The following is a 22,153-nucleotide window of genomic DNA, read 5'->3' as shown; positions in this document are numbered from 1 at the left end:
CTCACTCACTAACACTCACTCACACTCACTCACTCACTCGCACTCACTCACACTCACTAACACTCACTAACAACAACAACAACCGCCATTCGCCACTAAGTGGCTGTGACGTCACCACGTGCACCTTGAGGCCACGTGAAGTGTCGAACGCCCGCTGGCAGGAGGTCCACGGGACAGACCCAGATGCCACGGGTCGACTGACCGAGATGACACTAACACTCACTCACTCACTAACACTCACTCACTAACACTCACTCACTAACACTCACTCACTCGCACTCACACTCACTCACTAGCACTCACTCGCACTGACTCATTCACACTCACTCGCACTCACTCACTCTCACTCACCGACTCCCTGCGTCTCACTCTCACTCACTCCCTGTGTCTCACACCCTGTGCCCACCCCTCTCGCCCTTGCTCCGTGTCTCTGCGTGTGCAGTATCAACAACAGTGCAAGCTTCTGAATGACCTGGCCAGGGATCGGGAGATTCTGAACCACACAATCAAGGAGGTAATTTCAACACGCGTCCCAGGGTAGCGTGTTCATTTATAAACACAAAGACAAAGACCCCCCCCCCCCTTTAAGCCTCAACGGCGCTGTGGCACATGGCGGGAATCGGATTTGGGCTGCCGGGTTCGTAGCACAGCGTGTTAACCGCTGCGCCGCCGCTCCCCATAACGACGCGCAAAGACGAAGAACCCCTCCGTGTAGCCTCAACGGACTGTTGGGGCAAGTGCTGTTAGCGAGCACCTCACACACATACACAGACAAAGCTCCCCCGTGTAGCCTCAACGGACTGTTGGGGCAAGTGCTGTTAGCGAGTAGCAGCGCCTGTGAAGGCTGCCGGCGCTGTGGCACACGAGGGGGTGGGTGGCCAGCACCACGCCCGGCCGCCTTTGTCTCCCCAGTGGCGATGTTTACTACACACCGTGCGCGCCAGGTACTCATTTGAAGCCGAGTCGATCTAAGGGAGGCCCGGGACCGGTTTAGATAATCGTCACCGGTGTTGGTCGTGAGCGGCAATAGAACTCAGGTTGCCGTGTTCGTAGTGCAGCGTAGCGCTAACCGCTACACTACCGCTCCCCACACACACACAGACATACACGCACACACAGACACACACACACACAGACACACACACTGACCACCCACAGACACACACACACTCTCGTACTCACAACAACAACAACCGCCATTCGCCACGAAGTGGCGGTGACGTCACCACGACGCTTGTGCCAGGCTATGTGCACCTTGAGGCCACGTGAAGTGTCGAACGCCCGCTGGCAGGAGGTCACGGGGCAGACCCAGGTGCCACGGGTCGACTGACTGAGATGGCTGAGATGGCTGGCTGATGCACCACCTGTGCCCCCTGCTGTGCCAACTCGTACACACACATACACGTACACACACACCCACACACGTGTAATAAAAGACTCGGACGCTTCTCTCTGTCCTGTGTCCTTTATTTGGGTTCGATCTCTTTTCCCTCACGGTACTCCCCTATATACTCTCCACTCTGCAGCCCCAGGCTGCTGTCGCTCACGTAGCCCAAACTCCCTCCTAGCAGCCCCGCCGCTGTCACGTCGTGCAGACCCCTGCTGCCGACTCCTCCCTTGCAGACCCGCTGCTCCCTGCAGCCTCCTCGCTGCTCCTCCTGCCCCGGAGTCGGTCACCGTTGGCCGACGGTGCCGATCCTCGTGGCTCGGGTGTGTGGCGACCTCGCCACTCTCTCTCACCCTTCGCCCTGCGTGGCCTCTCACTTTTCCCAGTCCCCGATCACTCCCGACTGCTTCCGGTTACCCCCCTTATAGACCCTTACCCTCTCCCCCACGTGACGTAACTCCTCCCCCCATGACGTCACTTCCGGGAGGTCGTTTACGCCCGCATTACACACGTGTAGACACACACTCAAACACACAACCACACACGTGTAGACACACACCCACACACGTGTAGACACACACCCACACACGTGTAGACACACACCCACACACGTACACACACTCAAACACACCACCACACAGGTACACACCCACACACGTACACACACTCAAGCACACGTACACATACACACCCACACACGTATAGACACACACCCACACACGTAGACACACACCCACACACTCAAACACACGTACACACACTCAAACACACGTACACAACCCACACACGTAGACACACACCCACACACGTACACACACCCACACACATATAGAGACACACCCACACACGTACACACACTCAAACACACGTATAGACACACACCCACACACGTACAGACTCAAGCACATGTACACACACCCACACACGTAGACACACACCCACACACTCAAGCACACGTACACACACACACCCACACACGTGTAGCCACACACTCAAACACACACCCACACACGTGTAGACACACACTCAAACACACACACCCACACAGGTACACACTCACAAATATCCATCCCCATGTAGCCTTTAACAGACTCTTGGGGAACGTGGCTTTAGTAGCGAGTAGTAGCAGCAGCAGCACTGCCTATGAAGTGCGGTACTGTGGCACCAAACGCATGTGGCAGTGTCCCCATCCCCAGTGGGGGGGGAGGGGAGTGGGGGCACCCCCTGACTTGGAAACCTCGCCAGCATTTTGCGTTGAGATTATATTGATTACAGGGACTCCTCTACTTTCGAACATTCGACTTACGAACTTTGAGAGATACGAACACACCTGTGTCCGTATGTCGAGTTGCCTGTTCTGACCGAGAGTCGTAAGTTCAACCACGGCATCTACATCTACAGAACGTGAAGAACCAGTGGCATCTACATCGACAGAACGTGAAGAACCAGTGGCATCTACATCTACAGAACGTGAAGAACCAGTGGCATCTACATCTGTAAAACGTGAAGAACCAGTGGCATCTACATCTACAGAACGCGAAGAACCAGTGGCATCTAGATCTGCAGAAGGTGAAGAACCAGTGGCATCTACATCTGCAGAAAGTGAAGAGCCAGTGGCATCTATATCTGTAAAACGTGAAGAACCAGTGGCATCTACATCTACAGAACATGAAGAACCAGTGGCATCTACATATGTAGAACGTAAAGAACCAGTGGCATCTACATATGTAGAACGTGAAGAACCAGTGGCATCTACATCTGCAGAATGTGAAGAACCAGCGGCATCTACATCTGCAGAACGTGAAGAACCAGTGGCATCTACATCTGCAGAACGTGAAGAACCAGTGGCATCTACATCTGCAGAACGTGAATAACCAGCGGCATCTACATCTGCAGAACGTGAAGAACCAGTGGCATTTACATCTGCAGAACGTGAAGAACCAGTGGCATCTACATCTGCAGAACGTGAAGAACCAGTGGCATCTACATTTGCTGAACGTGAAGAACCAGTGGCATCTACATCTGCAGAACGTGAAGAACCAGTGGCATCTACATCTGCAGAACGTGAAGAACCAGTGGCATCTACATCTGCTAAACGTGAAGAACCAGTGGCATCTACATCTGCTGAACGTGAAGAACCAGTGGCATCTACATTTGCAGAACGTGAAGAACCAGTGGCATCTACATCTGCAGAACGTGAAGAACCAGTGGCATCTACATCTACAGAACATGAAGAACCAGTGGCATCTACATCTACAGAACATGAAGAACCAGTGGCATCTACATATGCAGAACGTGAAGAACCAATGGCATCTATATCGGCAGAACGTGAAGAACCAGGGATACCTACATCTGTAGAACGTGAAGAACCAGTGGCATCTACATCTGCAGAACGTGAAAAACCAGTGGCATCTACATCTGCAGAACGTGAATAACCAGTGACATCTACATTTGCTGAACGTGAAGAACCAGTGGCATCTACATCTGCAGAACGTGAAGAACCAGTGGCATCTACATCTGCAGAACGTGAAGAACCAGTGGCATCTACATCTGCTAAACGTGAAGAACCAGTGGCATCTACATCTGCTGAACGTGAAGAACCAGTGGCATCTACATTTGCAGAACGTGAAGAACCAGTGGCATCTACATCTGCAGAACGTGAAGAACCAGTGGCATCTACATCTACAGAACATGAAGAACCAGTGGCATCTACATCTACAGAACATGAAGAACCAGTGGCATCTACATATCCAGAACGTGAAGAACCAATGGCATCTATATCGGCAGAACGTGAAGAACCAGGGATACCTACATCTGCAGAACGTGAAAAACCAGTGGCATCTACATCTGCAGAACGTGAAGAACCAGTGGCATCTGCAGAACGTGAAGAACCAGTGGCATCTACATCTGCAGAACGTGAAAAACCAGTGGCATTTACATCTGCAGAACGTGAAGAACCTGTGGCATCTACATCTGCAGAACGTGAAGAACCAGTGGCATCTACATCTGCAGAACGTGAATAACCAGTGGCATCTACATCTGCAGAGCGTGAAGAACCAGTGGCATCTACATCTGCAGAACGTGAAGAACCAGTGGCATCTACATCTGCAGAACGTGAAGAACCAGTGGAATCTACATCTGCTAAACGTGAAGAACCAGTGGCATCTACATCTGCTGAACGTGAAGAACCAGTGGCATCTACATTTGCAGAACGTGAAGAACCAGTGGCATCTACATCTGCAGAACGTGAAGAACCAGTGCCATCTACATCTGCAGAACGTGAAGAACCAGTGGCATCTACATCTGCTGAACGTGAAGAACCAGTGGCATCTACATTTGCAGAACGTGAAGAACCAGTGGCATCTACATCTGCAGAACGTGAAGAACCAGTGGCATCTACATCTGTAGAACTTGAAGAACCAGTGGCATCTACATCTGCTGAACGTGAAGAACCAGTGGCATTACATTTGCTGAACGTGAAGAACCAGTGGCATCTACATCTGCAAAACGTGAAGAACCAGTGGCATCTATATCTGCAGAACGTGAAGAACCAGTGGCATCTACATCTGCAGAACGTGAAGAACCAGTGGCATCTACATCTGCAGAACGTGAAGAACCAGTGGCATCTATATCTGCAGAACGTGAAGAACCAGTGGCATCTACATCTGCAGAACGTGAAGAACCAGGGATACCTACATCTGTAGAACGTGAAGAACCAGTGGCATCTATATCTGCAGAACGTGAAGAACCAGTGGCATCTACATCTACAGAACATGAAGAACCAGTGGCATCTACATCTACAGAACATGAAGAACCAGTGGCATCTACATATGCAGAACGTGAAGAACCAGTGGCATCTATATCTGCAGAACGTGAAGAACCAGGGATACCTACATCTGTAGAACGTGAAGAACCAGTGGCATCTACATCTGCAGAATGTGAAAAACCAGTGGCATCTACATCTGCAGAACGTGAAAAACCAGTGGCATCTACATCTGCAGAACGTGAAGAACCAGTGGCATCTACAGCTGCAGAACGTGAAAAACCAGTGGCATCTACATCTGCAGAACGTGAAAACCCAGTGGCATCTACATCTGTAGAACGTGAAGAACCAGTGGCATCTACATCTGCAGAACGTGAAGAACCAGTGGCATCTACATCTGCAGAACGTGAAAAACCAGTGGCATTTACATCTGCAGAACGTGAAAAACCAGTGGCATCTACATCTGCAGAACGTGAAGAACCAGTGGCATCTATATCTACAGAACGTGAAGAACCAGTGACGTCTACATCTGCAGAACGTGAAGAACCACTGGCATCTATATCTACAGAACGTGAAGAACCAGTGACGTCTACATCTGCAGAACGTGAAGAACCACTGGCATCTATATCTGCAGAACTGAAGAACCAGTGGCATCTACATCTACAGAACATGAAGAACCAGTGGCATCTACATCTACAGAACATGAAGAACCAGTGGCATCTACATCTACAGAACATGAAGAACCAGTGGCATCTACATATGCAGAACGTGAAGAACCAGTGGCATCTATATCTGCAGAACGTGAAGAACCAGGGATACCTACATCTGTAGAACGTGAAGAACCAGTGGCATCGACATCTGCAGAACATGAAGAACCAGTGGCATCTACATATGCAGAACGTGAAGAACCAGTGGCATCTATATCTGCAGAACGTGAATGAACCAGGGATACCTACATCTGTAGAACGTGAAGAACCAGTGGCATCGACATCTGCAGAACGTGAAGAACCAGTGGCATCTACATCGGCAGAACGTGAAAAACCAGTGGCATCTACATCTGCAGAACGTGAAAAACCAGTGGCATCTACATCTGCAGAACGTGAAGAACCAGTGGCATCTACATCTGCATAACGTGAAGAACCAGTGGCATCTACATCTGCAGAACGTGAAAAACCAGTGGCATCTACATCTGCAGAACGTGAAGAACCAGTGGCATCTACAGCTGCAGAACGTGAAAAACCAGTGGCATCTACATCTGCAGAACGTGAAGAACCAGTGGCATCTACATCTGCATAACGTGAAGAACCAGTGGCATCTACATCTGCAGAACGTGAAGAACCAGTGACGTCTACATCTGCAGAACGTGAAGAACCAGTGGCATTTACATCTGCAAAACGTGAAGAACCAGTGGCATTTACATCTGCAAAACGTGAAGAACCAGTGGCACCTACATCTGCAGAACATGAAGAACCAGTGGCATCTACATCTGCAGAAAGTGAAGAACCAGTGGCATCTACATATGCAGAACGTGAAGAACTAGAGGCATCTACATCTGCTGGAGATTATACAAATTTTAAAGCCATTCTCCGTGTTTAGTGTACACTCCGTGCAACACGTTTGGAATCGACGGCAGTGAAGACTTAAGAACACAGACCTCTGGAACCCAACTCGTTCGTAAGTAGAGGAGTCTCTGTATTTCGATCATTTCGATTATTTGGGCTGATATTAATTCTCCCTGCCCCCCTCCCTCCCCTGCCCCGCTCCCCCGTGGTGAACAGATGCGCAGCCAGAAGTGGATTGTGCAGAAGAAGTTGATCGTCGAGTCGAACATCATCTGCTGCACGCTCAGCACCAGCGGCATGCAGATTCTGGAAACGGCGATGCGTGGCTTCAGGGAGTCGTCGTTCGCGTGCGTCATTGTCGACGAGGTGGGGACAACCCATCCCCAATCCCGTATGCAGGAGGTCGTGGGTTCGATGCTGACCCTGGCACCTGCTGTATATTTGTAATTTGTGGTGTCTCTCTCTCATCATCATCATCACGGTGGCTAAGAGATGTTAACTACCTCGCCTGGTATACAGGAGGGCGTGGGGTCAATCCCGACCCTGACGTTGCCTGCTGTATATTTGGAGTTTGCGTGTCTCTCTCCCTATGGTGGTCGTGTAAAATTTTCTCCAGGTCCTCCGGTTTTTCCCTCCACATTTAGAATCAACGTCACCACCACGCGTTCAGAGTGTTTGGCTGCTGCTATAAATGTCCACGTGATGATGACGACGATGATGATGATGAGCCACTTATTTGAGCTATCATTTGTGGTAGCCAGGCCGCTTCTGAAAAATAACGAATAGCTGGTAATATAAAAAAAAATGAATTCGTTTTTAGAGTGGAGTTTGTGTTCTGCGCCGATTATCTGATTCAGTCCTGGACCTCCCCTAGGTAGACTCGGCCTCAAATAAGTACCTGGCGTGGTGTATATTAAACATCGCCACTGGGGAGACAAAGGCGGCTGGGCATGGTGCCTGCCACCCACCCCCTCGTGTGCCGTGCCGGCCTTCGTAGCCGCTGCTCGCCAACAGCACTTGCCCCGACAGTCTGTTGAAGCTACACCGAGGGTTCTCTGTCTTTGTGCGTCGTTGTGGGGAGCGGCGGCGCAGCGGTTAGCACGCCGCGCTACGAACCCGGCAACCCAAATCTCGATTCCTGCCGTGTGCCACAGCGCCGGCCTCCACAGCCACTGCGACACCGCTCGCTCACGGCACTTGCCCCGGCCGCGCGTGAAGGTGCTACGTACAGCGGTGTGGATCTTTTGTCTTTGTGCGACGACAGGCTGGACAGGCGTGCGAGATGGATTCCCTGATCCCTCTCATGCACCACTCCAGCAAGCTGGTGCTGGTGGGGGACCCAGAGCAGCTGCCACCCACCGTGCTGAGCAAAGTACGGCACTCGCCCGCCCGCTCGCCCGCACGCACGCTCACCCACTCGCTCACTCACCCACTCACCCACTCACCCACTCGCCCACTTGCTCACCCGCTCACTGGCTTGCTCGTCCGCACACTCACTCACCCACTCGCCACTCGCCCACTCGTCCACTTGCTCGCCCGCTCACTGGCTTGCTCGCCCATACGCTCACTCACCCACTCACCTACTCGCCCACTTGCTCACCCGCTCGCCCGCCTGTTCGTCCACTCACCGACCACTCACACTCTCCCTGCTCCACTCACACCCCTCCTCTGACCCCCTCCCCTCTCCTCACCTCCTCCCACTCTCCTCCTCTACATCCCCCTCCCCCCCTCCTTCTCCGCGCTCCTCTACGCCCCTTTCCCCCACACCTCCTCCCCTTCCTTCTCCCTCCTCCACTCCACCCCCCCCCCCCCGTGCCCCCCCCCCCCCTCGTACCGCCCGCCACCCCCCCCGCCATCCCTGCCAGAGAGCGCAGGAGCTGGGCTATGGGCAGTCGTTGATGGAGCGTCTCTACGAGTGCGTGCGCGGTGCCGCCACTACGGCATCGGCGTCGCTCCGTGGCAAAGGCAACTGGCTGGGTCCGGTGATGCTGCTGAGCATGCAGTACCGCATGCACCCCGACATCGCCGCGTTCCCTGCCTCCTATGTCTACCGCGGAGAGCTCACCACCAACAGGTACCGTGGTAAATTACTATACTTAGACCTCACCACCAACAGGGACCGTGGTAAACTACTACACTTAGACCTCACCAGCAACAGGTACCGTGGTAAACTACTACACTTAGACCTCACCAGCAACAGGGACCGTGGTAAACTACTACACTTAGACCTCACCACCAACAGGTACCGTGGTAAACTACTACACTTAGACCTCACCAGCAACAGGGACCGTGGTAAACTACTACACTTAGACCTCACCAGCAACAGGGACCGTGGTAAACTACTATACTTAGACCTCACCACCAACAGGGACCGTGGTAAACTACTACACTTAGACCTCACCACCAACGGACCGTGGTAAACTACTACACTTAGACCTCACCAGCAACAGGGACCGTGGTAAACTACTACACTTAGACCTCACCAGCAACAGGGACCGTGGTAAACTACTACACTTAGACCTCACCACCAACAGGGACCGTGGTAAACTACTACACTTAGACCTCACCACCAACAGGTACCGTGGTAAACTACTACACTTAGACCTCACCAGCAACAGGTACCGTGGTAAACTACTACACTTAGACCTCACCACCAACAGGGACCGTGGTAAACTACTACACTTCACTTCGACCTCACCAGCAACAGGAACCGGCACGGGCGGGGTGTGAACTGGGTGGCCGCTCCTCTTGTCGCTGCAGAGTCACGGCGGAGAGACGCTGCAACGGCTCCACGTTCCAGCCCTACCTCGTGTTCGACGTCGCGGACAGCCAGGAGGAGAAGCAGGGAGAGTGAGTCCAGCACCACCAGCACCACCAGCACCACCACCACCAGCACCAGCACCAACACTAGCATCACCAGCACCACCACTACCAGCGCCACCACCACCAGCACCACGAGCACCACCACCAACACTAGCATCACCAGCACTAGCATCACCAGCACTACCAGCACCACTACCAGCACCACCACCAGCACCACCAGCACTACCACCACTAGCACCAGCACTAGCACCAGCACCAGCACCGCTACCACCACCAGCACCGCCACCGCTACCACCAGCAGCACCACCACCAACACCACCACTAGCAGCACCACCACCACCAGCACCACCAGCAGGACCAGCACCACCAATAACAACAACAACCGCCATTCACCACTAAGTGGTGGTGACGTCACCACGACGCTTGTGCTAGGCCATGTGCACCTTGAGGTCACGTGAAGTGTCGAACGCCCGCTGGCAGGAGGTCACGGGGCAGACCCAGCAGGTGCCGTGGGTCGACTGACTGAGACGACTGGCCGATGCACCACCTGTGCCCCCTACTGTGCCAGCTTGCTGTGCTTTAGCCACCCGCGCTCCGCTCGTTATTGTGAGCGTCGCTCCTCCGCCCTCTATTGTTGTTGGAGGGCGACTGCCTCCAACTGCCCAGTAGCGTCCTTCACGAGCCTCCTCCACTGAGGCCGATCTTGACACCGCTGGTACCAGTCATCGGCAAGTCCACTCAGCTCCACGTCCTCCTGTACCACATCACTCCATCTCTTCTCTAGCCCGTGCCGCGCCTGTTTAGCCCCCTCGATCCAGCCGAACAAAAGCTGTTTAGGCATGCGGTGACTTGGCATGCGGGCTACATGGCCCAGCCAACGCAGCCTTGCCTGCTGGAGGAGCTCACCGATGGGACTTTGTCCAGATCTTTCAAGGATTTGTGAGCTCTTCACACTATTCAGCGTGGTTAAACCCAGGATGGATCGTAGGCAGGCCAGCCTAAATGTTTCTAACAGGCGAAGATGCTCCATTAGGGGGGTCCACGTTTCGCAAGCGTAGAAAAGGGAGGGAATGACTGTGGCCGAGAAGAACTGAAGCTTCATGCGGAGCGACAAACCAGGTAGCTTCTACATAGTGTTACACAACTGATGGAAAGATAATGCCGCTCGACTGATTCGGACTGAGACCTCTGCTGTCAAACCAGCACCACCACCAGCACCACCACCAGCACCACCACCACCATCAGCACCACCACCACCACGTGTCTTGTAGTGGTCGCCACTTGCAGTGGCTAGGAGATATTATCTCCCTCGGCTGCTACACAGGAGGTCGTGGGTTCGATCCTGACCCTGACGACGCCTGCTGCTGTATAGTTGGAGTCTGCGTCTCTCTCTCTCTCTCCATGGTCACGTTAATTTTTCTCCTGCTCCTTCGGTTATTCCCCCTCCACATTTATGATTAACGTCACCACCACGCGTTCAGAGTGTTTGGCTGCCGCTATAAATGTCCACGCGTTGATGACGATGAGGCACTTCGTTGGGCTAGGGTCAGGTCAGGGCTCGTAGTTCAGTGAGGTCTCACCTGGTCACAATCAATGGAAGTCCTCCCTGTCTGTTTCCCTCTCTCCACCTCCCCATGACTCCCCTTCACTCCTCTCGCTTCTCCCACTGTCCACCTCCTCGCCCACCTCGTCATCGGCCTCATCCACCTCGCCCACCATCACCTCGTCCACCTCGCACACCACCACCTCCTCGTCATACACCACCTCGTACACCTCCTCATCCACCACCTCGTCGTCCACCACCTCCTCGTCCACCTCCTCGTCGTCCACCTCCTCGCCCACCACCTCCACTTCGTCGTCCACCACCACCTCGCTGCCCATTCCCTCGTCCACCTCCTCACCCGCCACCACCACCTCCTCCTCCTCCACCACCACCTCATCCACCTCCTCGCCCACCACCTCCACTTCGTCGTCCACCACCACCTCGCTGCCCATTCCCTCATCCACCTCCTCACCCACCACCTCCTCCTCCTCCACCACCTCGTCCACCACCTCGTCCACCACCTCCTCCACCACCTCCTCCTCACCCACCACTACCTCGTCCACCACCTCATCCACCTCCTCACCCACCACCACCTCCTCCTCCTCCACCACCACCTCGTCCACCTCCTCGCCCCTGCCGGCAGCTCGTACGTGAACCGGGTGGAGGCGCGAGTGGCAGCGCATCTCATCAGCTTCATGTTGTCGCGTCCGGAGGATCGCTGGCTGGGAGTCATCACCCCCTACCTGGCCCAGAAGCACCTCGTCGCCAAGATGTTGGCCGACAGCCTCGGAGGGAGGGCCAGGTACCACCGGCGAGATGTTAACTCCCTCGCCCGGTAAGCGGGAGGAGGTCGCCGGTTCGATTCCCGGACCCTGATGACGCCTGCTGTTGTATATTTGGAGTCTGTGACTCTCTCGCTGTTGTATGTTTGGAATTTGCGTATCTCTCTCTCTCTCATCATCATCACAGTGGCTAGGAGATGTTAACTACCTTGCCTGGTATGCAGGAGGTCGTGCGTTCGATCCCGACCCTGACGCAGCGTTTGTGCAATTAAATTCTGCGCCCAGTCTCCGACCTGCTGGGTCTCATCATCAAAGTCAGGCCTGTTGACTAAGTGCAGCCTAACTACCAGATGCTATGGGCAAGATGAATTTTACCCTGGTTAAGAGCGGAAACGCCCGCCGTTATAACCAAGTATGGGTACCGTTATAACGCGTTATAATGCGCTATAACGCAGTATGCGCGCCGTTATAACGCGGTATAATGCGCTATAACGCAGTATGCGCGCCGTTATAACGCGGTATAATGCGCTATAACGCAGTATGCGCACCGTTATAACGCGCTATAATGCGCTATAACGCAGTATGCGCACCGTTATAATGCGCTATAACGCAGTATGCGCACCGTTATAACGCGCGTGGCTGTTATAGCAACACGGGAGCGAGCAGCGCGTCGTTATCACGCGCCGCGATGTTGTCCCCGGCGCAGGCACGTGGACGTGAACACGGTGGAGGGGTTCCAGGGCCAGGAGCGCGACTACATCGTGGTGACGTGCGTGCGCGCGCATGGCTCCTCCGCCAGGGGAATCGGGTACGGAATCTCGGCTCGCAGCCGGCCGCGTCTCCCCAGGATACCCGCAGATCCTCGAGGATTAGGTCACAAATGTTGTACGTCTGTGTGTGTGTGCGTGGGTACGTATGTCATGGGGAGCGGTGGTGTAGCGGTTAGCGCTACGCTGCGCTATGAACCTAGCGACCCGGCTTCGATTCCTGCTCACGGCCAACACCAGTGACGATTATCTGAACCGGTCCTGGGCCTCCCCTAGGTCGACTCAGTCTGAAATTAGTACCTGGTGCGGTGTGTTAACATCGCCACTGGGGAGACAAAGGTGGTCGGGCATGTTGCTCGCTAACAGCACTTGCCCCTACAGTCTGCTAAGGCTATACGGAGGATCTTTGTCTTTGTACCTACGTATGTCATGGGGTACCTTTTTGTTTGGCCAGTTATCAAAGTGGGAACAACAAGAATCGGTGTTCCCCTTTCTGGTAGTAACACAGCAGTTGTGTTCAGATGTTCAAACACCAAATAGACGACACACCTATTGCAAGGAATCACGTTACTGCACGAATCACACAGCACCTGTGGTGTGAACATGCAATCAAACATGGTCTGCTCTTTGGTTCCTTCGGTAAAGTGACGTAGAAAATCAAATAATAATAGAATACGACGTTTCGGTTGCAACACAAGCAGCCATCATCAGGTAAGAATGATAAAACACAGACACGCGAACAGCACAGGCAGACGCACTCTCATCATCACGGTGGCGAGGAGATGTTAACTACCTCGCCTGGTATACAGGAGGTCGTGGGTTTTATCCCGACCCTTCAACATCCATAGTTATATCAATATATAAAACACTTTTTGGTTTTATTTTTTCAATAACCATGACGTTTGGGGTGCGTTTTACTTTCCGGACCATCTTATAAGCCAAAGGATGAGGTAACTTGTGTGCGTGCGTGCATGCATTGGCCAGTCACCCAAAATAGATGTTTTTTGAGTCAGTCAACCCATGGCACAACCTGCAGGGGGGTCTGTCCCGTGACCTCCTGCCAGCGGGGCATTTGACACTTCACGCAAAAGCCTCAAAGTGCACCTGGCCTGGTAATGGCGCCGTGGTGACGTCACCGCCACCTAGTGGCGAATGGCGGCTGTTGTTGTGTGTGTGTGTGTGCGTGTATGTGCGCGCCAACAGATTTCTGGCGGATCGCAAGCGTCTAAATGTGGCGCTCACGCGCGCCAAGTACTCGCTCATCATCGTGGGCCACCTCCGAACACTCCAGGCAAGTTGTCGGTTCCTCGAGACGTGCTTGGCGTGTGTGTGCATGTGTATGGTATTAGTGTGTGTGTGTGATGTTAGTGTGTGTGCGTCTAAAATATCTAATTAGTAAGCTTGTGCCGGAGGCTCCGGGGGGACAGGCGTCTATGACGTCTCCTGGCCAAGCCCCATTTGGCGGAGCCAGGAGATTTAATCTTTACCCTCGGGGCTCCTCCAGAAACAACAAAAAGCCACTACGGATGGCCACGTGGAATGTTCGAACGCTCACTTCGGACGAGAGGCTGCCACTCCTCTGTCGGGATGTGGACTGATACCGCCTGGATCTTTGTGGCATTCAGGAGGTCCGGTGGACCAGCTCTGGCTCCTGCTACTATGAGGGATGGACAGTCCTCTACTCGGGGCAGGAGACTACTAAACAACAGGGAGTGGCTCTTCTTCTGAACAAAAGAATAAGAATGAAGGGGGCGTGGGAGCGTGGCGGTGAGGTGTGGGAAGCTGTAAGCCCCAGGCTACTTTGGGCTCGCCTTCCCATCAACTGGAGGCGAGGAGTGGTGGTTGTGGTTACTTATGCCCCCACCAAAGACAAACATCCGTGGAGGGATGCAGGCAAGGCCGATGAGTCAGATGCCTTCTATGACCTCCTGTCACAGGTGCTGGCTAAAGTGGCCCCTTGGGATAATCTTGTTGGGTGACTTCAATGCCCGAGTTGGAAATGATGCTGGCACCTGGTCTGGAGTGATTGGAAGGCATGGGCCAGATCAGCTCAATAACAACGGTAGGAGGCTGCTATATTTTTGTGCAGCCCATGGGCTTGTAATTACCAACACACTGTTCAGGCATCGGCGCATCCACACAACATCATGGATGCATGCCGGGTCCAAGCAAGAACATCTGCTGGACTACATAGTGACGGATCAGTGGATGCGGGCCCATGTCCTTGACACCAGGACCTACCGTGGAGCTGATCTGCCCTCTGACCATCGACTTGTCATCTGTAAGATGTGCCTGCCATTCTTCCACTCCGGTGGTGGGTGTACACCCAGGACCCCATTCCAACCTAAGGTGGCCTAGTCTCGGCTAGCTGATGAAAGTTGCAAGTGAGAATTTCATCATCGCTTGCGGCTGGGGTTGGCATTGTCCCCCACTCCTTCAGATGTCGAGGGTAAATGGGCGAGGTTTAGGACTGTGACTCATGCAGCTGCAATAGCTGCTTTGGGTACGCGGTCCAGACCTCCCCAGAGACCCTGGCTGACAGAGCATCCTACGTCAGAGAATGAGGAGGCTTACCGCAACCTTCGCTCAGAGGTTCGGAGAGCCGTGAGGCGCTGCAAGGATGGGTGGTGGTCGCGGGTTGCTGTGGAGATGGAGTTTGCCTCAATGGCCCGCAATCACAAATCCCTATTTAACTCAAAATAGTAACCTGCAGCGCCACACCTATTACCATCATTAGGGGAAAAAACGGTGATCCAATCTCTGACTCCCAGGAACAGGTTTGCAGATTTGCTGAGCATTTCTGTGAGGTCCTGGGGGGGGGAAATCCCTCGACATGGGAAACATTGTTGGACAAAGTGGGGATGACCCTGCGGAGGCTGCGGTGCCCCAAATATTTGAAGAAGTCACCCCCTGTGAGTGGCTGGCTGAGGTGCCATCTGTTGAGGAAATCCAGAGTCTGAGACCAGGAAAGGCACCGGGCAGAGATGATCTCCCAAGCGAAATGCTGAGGGAGGGTGGCGTTTGCGCACAGACTGCCCTACATGACATCATAACAACAGTCTGGACCACTGGACGGGTTCCGCAGGACTGGAAGGATGCCCTGGTAGTCCCCCTCTTTAAGAAGGGGGACCGCACAGACTGTAACAACTACAGGGGTATCTCACTCCTCAGTGTGCCGGGAAAGGTCCTGGAAAGGATTATTCAACATCGCCTTGCTAGGCACGCTGAGGAGAGGCTTGCGGAGCCTCAATGTGGTTTCAGGAAAGGGCGGTCCTGCACGGATGCCATATTTTCTGTCCGTCTGCTACAGCAGAGTTGTAGGGAATTCCAACAAGACCTACATCTCTGCTTTATTGACCTGGTCAAGGCCTATGATACCATCAGTAGGCTTGGGCTCTGGGTTGTTCTTCATGTTTTCGGAGTCCCTGACCCTCTGCTCACGATCATTAAGGACCTGCATGATACCCGGGTAAAACTACGTGGCCGGGAGTCAGAGCCATTCGCTGTACACCTTCGGGTGCGACAGGGATGTCCTCTGGCTCCCACATTATTTAACATTTATTTTGACTACGTAGTTCGTAAGGCCTTCAATAGCTGTACTGGAGGAATTTCCATCTGGTACAAATATAATGGGAGGCTGATCGATGCCCGGGTGCGGTCAAGGGATGGCTCCCTATTGCTCAACCATGTTATGTATGCCAATGATCTGGTAATCGCTGCTCACTCAGAAGAGGAGTTGGAGGCGCTGCTCCTAAACCTGGAGCTTGCCACTAGGAAGTGGTGGGGCCTTACCATCAGCCCCACCAAAACTAAGCACCTGCCAGAGTATTTTGTACCATCGGACACTCCACCCCCACAACTCTTAATTGGTGATGGGGCAGTTGTGGAGAGAGTAGAGAGTTTCCCATATCTGGGCAGTGTGCTTATGACTGGCTCCGGTTTAACAGCAGAGGTTTCACTCCGAATCAGTCAAGCGGCATTATCTTTTCATCAGTTGCGTAATGCTGTGTGGAAGCTACCTGGTCTGTCGCTCCGCACGAAGCTTCAGGTCTTCTCGGCCAGTTATTCCATCCCTTCTCTACGCTTGCGAAACGTGGACCCCCCTAATGAAACATTTTTGCCAGTTAGAAACATTTAGGCTGGCCTGCCTACGATCCATCCTGGGTTTAACCACGCTGGATTGTGTGAGGAGCTCACAAATCCTTGAAAGATCTAGACAAAGTCCCATCGGTGAGCTTCTCCGGCAGGCAAGGCTACGTTGGCTGGGCCTGTAGCCCGCATGCCCAGCCACCGCATGCCGAAACAGCTTTTATTCGGCCAGATCGAGGGGGCTAAACAGACGCGGCACGGGCTAGAGAAGAGATGGAGTGATGTGGTATGGGAGGATGTGGAGTTGAGTAGTCTTGCTGATGACCGGTACCAGCGGTGTCAAGATCGGCCTCTGTGGAGGAGGCTTGTGAAGGACGCTACAGGGCAGTTGGAGGCAGTCGCCCTCCAACAACAACGGAGGGCAGAGGAGCGGCTATCACAACAACGAGCGGAGCGCCGGGTGGCTAAAGCACAGCAAGTTGGTACAGTAGGGGGCACAGGTGGTGCATCAGCCAGTCATCTCGGTCATCTCAGTCAGTCGACCTGTGGCACCTGGGTCTGCCCCATGACCTCCTGCCAGCGCGCGTTTGACACTTTACGTGGCCTCAAGGTGCACATGACCTGGCACAAGCATCGTGATGACGTCACCACCACTTAGTGGCGAATGGCGGTTGTTGTTGTTAGTGTGTGTGTGATGTTAGTGTGTGCGTGGTGTGTGTGATGTTAGTGTCGACTCAGCCTCAAATGAGTACCTGGTGCGGTGTGTAGTAAACGTCATTACTGGGGAGACAAAGGCGGCCTGGCGTGGTGTTGGCCACCCACCCCCTCTTGTGCCATGCCGGCCTTCATAGGTGCTACTCGCTAACAGCTCTTGGCCCAATAGTCTGTTAAAGCTATACGGGGGATCTTTGTCATCTTTGGTGCAAGTGCTGCAGATGTAGATTCCACTGGTTCTTCACGTTCTGCAGATGTAGATGCCACTGGTTCTTCACGTTCTGCAGATGTAGATGCCACTTGTTCTTCACGTTCTGCAGATGTAGATGCCACTGGTTCTTCAAGTTCTGCAGATGGAGATGTCACTGGTTCTTCATGTTCTACAGGTGTAGATGTCACTGGTTCTTCACGTTCTGCAGATATAGATGCCACTGGTTCTTCACGTTCTGCAGATGTAGATGCCACTTGTTCTTCACGTTCTGCAGATGTAGATGTCACTGGTTTTTCACGTTCTGCAGATGTAGATGCCACTGGTTTTTTACTGTCTGCAGATGTAGATGCCACTGATTCTTCACGTTCTGCACATGTGAATGCCACTGGTTTTTCACGTTCTGCAGATGTAGATGCCACTGGTTCTTCACGTTCTGCAGATGTAGATGCCACTGGTTCTTCACGTTCTGCAGATGGAAATGCCACTGGTTCTTCACGTTCTGCGGGTGTAGATGCCACTGGTTCTTCACGTTCTGCAGATGTAGATGCCACTGGTTCTTCACGTTCTGCGGGTGTAGATGCCACTGGTTCTTCACGTTCTGCAGATGGAAATGCCACTGGTTCTTCACGTTCTGCGGGTGTAGATGCCAATGGTTCTTCACGTTCTGCAGATGTAGATGTCACTGGTTCTTCACATTCTGCATATGGAAATGCCACTGGTTCTTCACGTTCTGCTGATATAGATGCCACTGGTTCTTCGCGTTCTGCAGATGTAGATGCCACTGGTTCTTCACGTTCTGTAGATGTAAATGCCACTGGTTCTTCACGTTCTGCAGATGTGTAGATGCCACTGGTTCTTCACATTCTGCAGATGTCGATGCCACTGGTTCTTCACGTTCTGCTGATATAGATGCCACTGGTTCTTCGCGTTCTGCAGATATAGATGCCACTGGTTCTTTACGTTCTGCAGATGTAGATGCCACTGGTTCTTCATGTTCTGCAGGTGTAGATGCCACAGGTTCTTCACGTTCTGCAGATCTAGATGCCACTGGTTCTTCGCGTTCTGCAGATGTAGATGCCACTGGTTCTTAATGTTCTGCAGATCTAGATGCCACGGTTCTTCACGTTCTGCAGATGTAGATGCCACGGTTCTTCACGTTCTGCAGATGTAGATGCCACTGGTTCTTCACGTTCTGCAGATGTAGATTCCACTGGTTCTTCACGTTCTGCAGATGTAGATGCCACTGGTTCTTCATGTTCTGCAGATGTAGATGCCACTGGTTCTTCATGTTCTGCAGGTGTAGATGCCACTGGTTCTTCGCGTTCTGCAGATGTAGATGCCACTGCTTCTTCCCGTTCTGCAGATGTAGATGCCACTGCTTCTTCGCGTTCTGCAGATGTAGATGCCACTGGTTCTTCACGTTCTGCAGATGTAAATGCCACTGGTTCTTCACGTTCTGCAGATGTAAATGCCACTGGTTCTTCATGTTCTGCAGATGTAGATGCCACTGGTTCTTCACGTTCTGCAGATGTAAATGCCACTGGTTCTTCACGTTCTGCAGATGTAAATGCCACTGGTTCTTCACGTTCTGCAGATGTAAATGCCACTGGTTCTTCATGTTCTGCAGATGTAAATGCCACTGGTTCTTCACGTTCTACAGAAGTAGATGCTACCACCGCCATCTATTACGCGGCTGTTGAACTTACGACTCTGGGTCCGAACAGGCAACTGGACAAAGGGACCGGGTTTGTTCGTATCCCTGAAAGTTCGTAGGTTGAGTAGTCATAAGTAGCAGAGTCCCCACTCACGTTTAGTTCAACGAGCTGAATTTGGCTTTCCAGACCCCCCCCCCCCCCTGGGCCCCCACCTTACCCAACCCCCCCCCCCACCCTTTTGCCTGGCGTCTGAACGTAACCCCCGACGCGACCGCCGCAGGTAATCGACGACTGGAGGAGCCTCATCAGCAATGCCCACTCGCGGGGCGCCATCGTGAGCACCACGGAGCGCGACTTCAAGCGCGACCTCCACAGGGTCATGAAGCCGTCGGCGGTTGCGGCGTCCACGCACCCGCAACAACAACAACCCCTGCTTCCTCTTCCAGCGCTTCCAGCGCTTCCAGCGCTTCCGCTTCCGCCCGACGAACCCCGGCACGAGCGGAATGTCGTCGTCAGGCGCCGCTGTTCCGCCGACGACGCCAGGAGGCTCTCCACCTCGTCGGCACCGCCCAGCAGCATCCTCAAAGCCAGCTACGGTGGCACCGGCACCAAACAGCCGCTCCGATCAGTGCGCTTCAACATCCCGTCAACTTCCGCCGCCGCTGCCGGCAACCAGAGAATTTTTCTGGGATTGCCGCTCCCACCGGTAGTCAGGGAGCGAAGCGAGCGTGGGGGCCGTGGGGGGGGCTTCACCCCGCCGTAGCCGAGCCGCCGTGCCGTGCGCGGTGGACGGTTCTTTTTTGGCGCCCAACCGCACTGCGTGTGGGCACGCACGTTGAAGGACGACAACACCAAACACAGCGGCAACAAGCAGTTTTGAAGAAAGAGGCGTTCCAGACGGCCACGGGAGCAGCGCGTCTGGAAGCGCCGCCGTCACCGCGCGCGATGATGATGCGGTGACCGCTAGGAGGATGACGACCGCCGGAGTTGCGCGGTGATGTTTTATTGCTCTTTGACGAAGAGCAGAAGGAGGAGGAGACGTAGAGTGAAACAGCCGAGGTGCCACCGTTGAGGTTGTGCCGCAGGTGTAAATATATTGCTTGTGGAAATCAAGTTCGGTTATTGTTGTTACGGTTTGTGTACATTTTTTTTAACGGTTGGTTTTTTGTTGGGGGCGGGGATACTTTCAATTCCTGGACGCGGTGACGCCGGAAGGTGCGTCGTCTTTGTGTGCCCCTCCGTTCTTCTCAACTGGAGGTTACGTGGCGGGGGTGGGCTGGGCGGGGTTAACGTGTCGCCGGGACATGTTTGTTGATGTGACGTTTTACACACGCACATATATATAGAGAGTAAGAAAAAAAAACATTTTTGCGAGGGGTGGTGGAGGTGGGGTGGTTTTAATTTTTCATGAGAACCCCGGGGCATTCCGCTCCTCGTCGCGACTGCCACACACGCACGGGCAGTCCGCCGACGCTCTGCTCACATTCCTCATTCTCATTTTGCACCCTCGTGACGTGCGCAATTGTTTTTGCTCGGTTTTTGTTGCCCCCCCCCCCTCGTTTGCGTTGTCGTTTTCACTACGGGAGAGCTCCGCTCAGCGTCCCCCCCACCCTGCGCTGCTCCTTCTCATCCAAACGGTTTCCTCCCCCCTTGTTTTTGTTGATTTGGGAGGTGACTCTTGAGTGCCGGAGTCGCCGTTACCATGACGCAAGCAAGAAAGAAACGTCGTGGCCGTAGCGCCCGGCGGCTTCTTGATAATCGGACGGAAGCGACGAAGGAGCATTCCAGACGGGCCGCGGCAGCGCGTCCGAAAGTGCCGCGTGGCGACCACCATCTTTGTTCGACGGTTACCCATAAGCCTTTGCCGCCGCTACTACTGCGAGGATGAGCAGAGTGTCGCGTGGTGGTGCCTTTAACGACGAGATTGGCGGTTCGTTTGTGGCGAGCACTTTGCGTGCGCGTGATGTAGCGCGACCGTGTTGATGGTAAACTCGTCTTCACACTTGACTTTTTTGTTGCATGCTGTTACCAATAACTTTAACAATGAAAATTTTATTTGAAGGCTCGGCCGTTGTGGCGGTGATGTCCGTCGGAGCGTTGTTACGGCACGGCGATGAGCGACGGGCAACCACCTTTTGCCATTTCATTTTGCTAATAAAGCGTTGGGCCCGTCAGCCCCCTGGAGATGCGTTTCCACAAATATTTTTCATCTTTTCACGACGAAGGGGGTTTGGTTTGTCGGGGTTACATCGCGTGAAGATGCAGGGTGTGTGTCGTGAACCCGACCACCTGACACGGCCCCAATTTCGTGAGGTTTGTGTCGCACGAACAAAACGTGGCCACATTAGTGACTACGTCGGCGCACACCGGTTGTGTCGTGGGGAGTAAACCCAACTACAACATTTACAATTTGAGTTACTGAACCAAAAATGTTGCCGGAAGAATAATGTTATTCGCCTACAATTACTGCTACGCGTTCAATTGCATCTTTTTCTACGCGTGCGAACACGCATCGACTGCACGGTCTGAATAGAGGGGCTTCACTTATATGGGACGATCGTTTTTAATGGATAAAGAACGGATAATACACTGGTAACGTGATAACAAATGCATGTTAATCGCTTCAAAAAGTCAGAGGCTCCACTTGTTCGCAATCATTGTCAACGCGTGCCTGGAATCTTCTCCAGGTGGTCTCCAGAGCCCAGAGGCACATTTCTTGTGGTATTGTTGCAAATTCTCAGAAGTGTTAAACATGTTTTGAAGCACCCTGTATTTTTAAAGTAGTTTGGTTGATTTACTGCGACTACGATTACTATTTTTATTTTACAGGTAAAGGCTCACTGGGCTATCAAGCTCT

General features: G+C 53.3%; 1 protein-coding gene across 2 annotated transcripts in view; it reads left to right on the top strand.

Annotated features, from left to right (window-relative positions):
• SETX (senataxin) overlaps window positions 1-21,480 on the top strand; it is a 70,078-nt gene extending 48,598 nt beyond the window's left edge. Inside the window, exons 18-26 of one of the 2 annotated variants that reach the window (XM_078620000.1) lie at window positions 443-514; window positions 6,929-7,078; window positions 7,977-8,084; window positions 8,578-8,786; window positions 9,473-9,562; window positions 11,722-11,880; window positions 12,567-12,668; window positions 13,831-13,918; window positions 19,577-21,480. In XM_078620000.1, the coding sequence (XP_078476126.1) occupies window positions 443-514; window positions 6,929-7,078; window positions 7,977-8,084; window positions 8,578-8,786; window positions 9,473-9,562; window positions 11,722-11,880; window positions 12,567-12,668; window positions 13,831-13,918; window positions 19,577-20,059 (1,461 nt within the window). In that variant the 3' untranslated portion in view covers window positions 20,060-21,480. Of the gene's footprint in view, window positions 1-442; window positions 515-6,928; window positions 7,079-7,976; window positions 8,085-8,577; window positions 8,787-9,472; window positions 9,563-11,721; window positions 11,914-12,566; window positions 12,669-13,830; window positions 13,919-19,576 lie in introns of both variants that reach the window. The other variant, XM_078619999.1, reaches the window with a different exon arrangement.
• Window positions 21,481-22,153: the final 673 nt, after the last annotated feature.

This window comes from Lampetra planeri, chromosome 68 (assembly GCF_965212315.1).
Source record: "Lampetra planeri chromosome 68, kcLamPlan1.2.h2, whole genome shotgun sequence".
In the NCBI taxonomy this organism is placed as follows: Eukaryota; Metazoa; Chordata; class Hyperoartia; order Petromyzontiformes; family Petromyzontidae; genus Lampetra; species Lampetra planeri.
The sequence above is the reverse complement of the archived record's forward strand: the minus strand, read 5'-3'. Positions and strand labels throughout refer to the sequence as shown.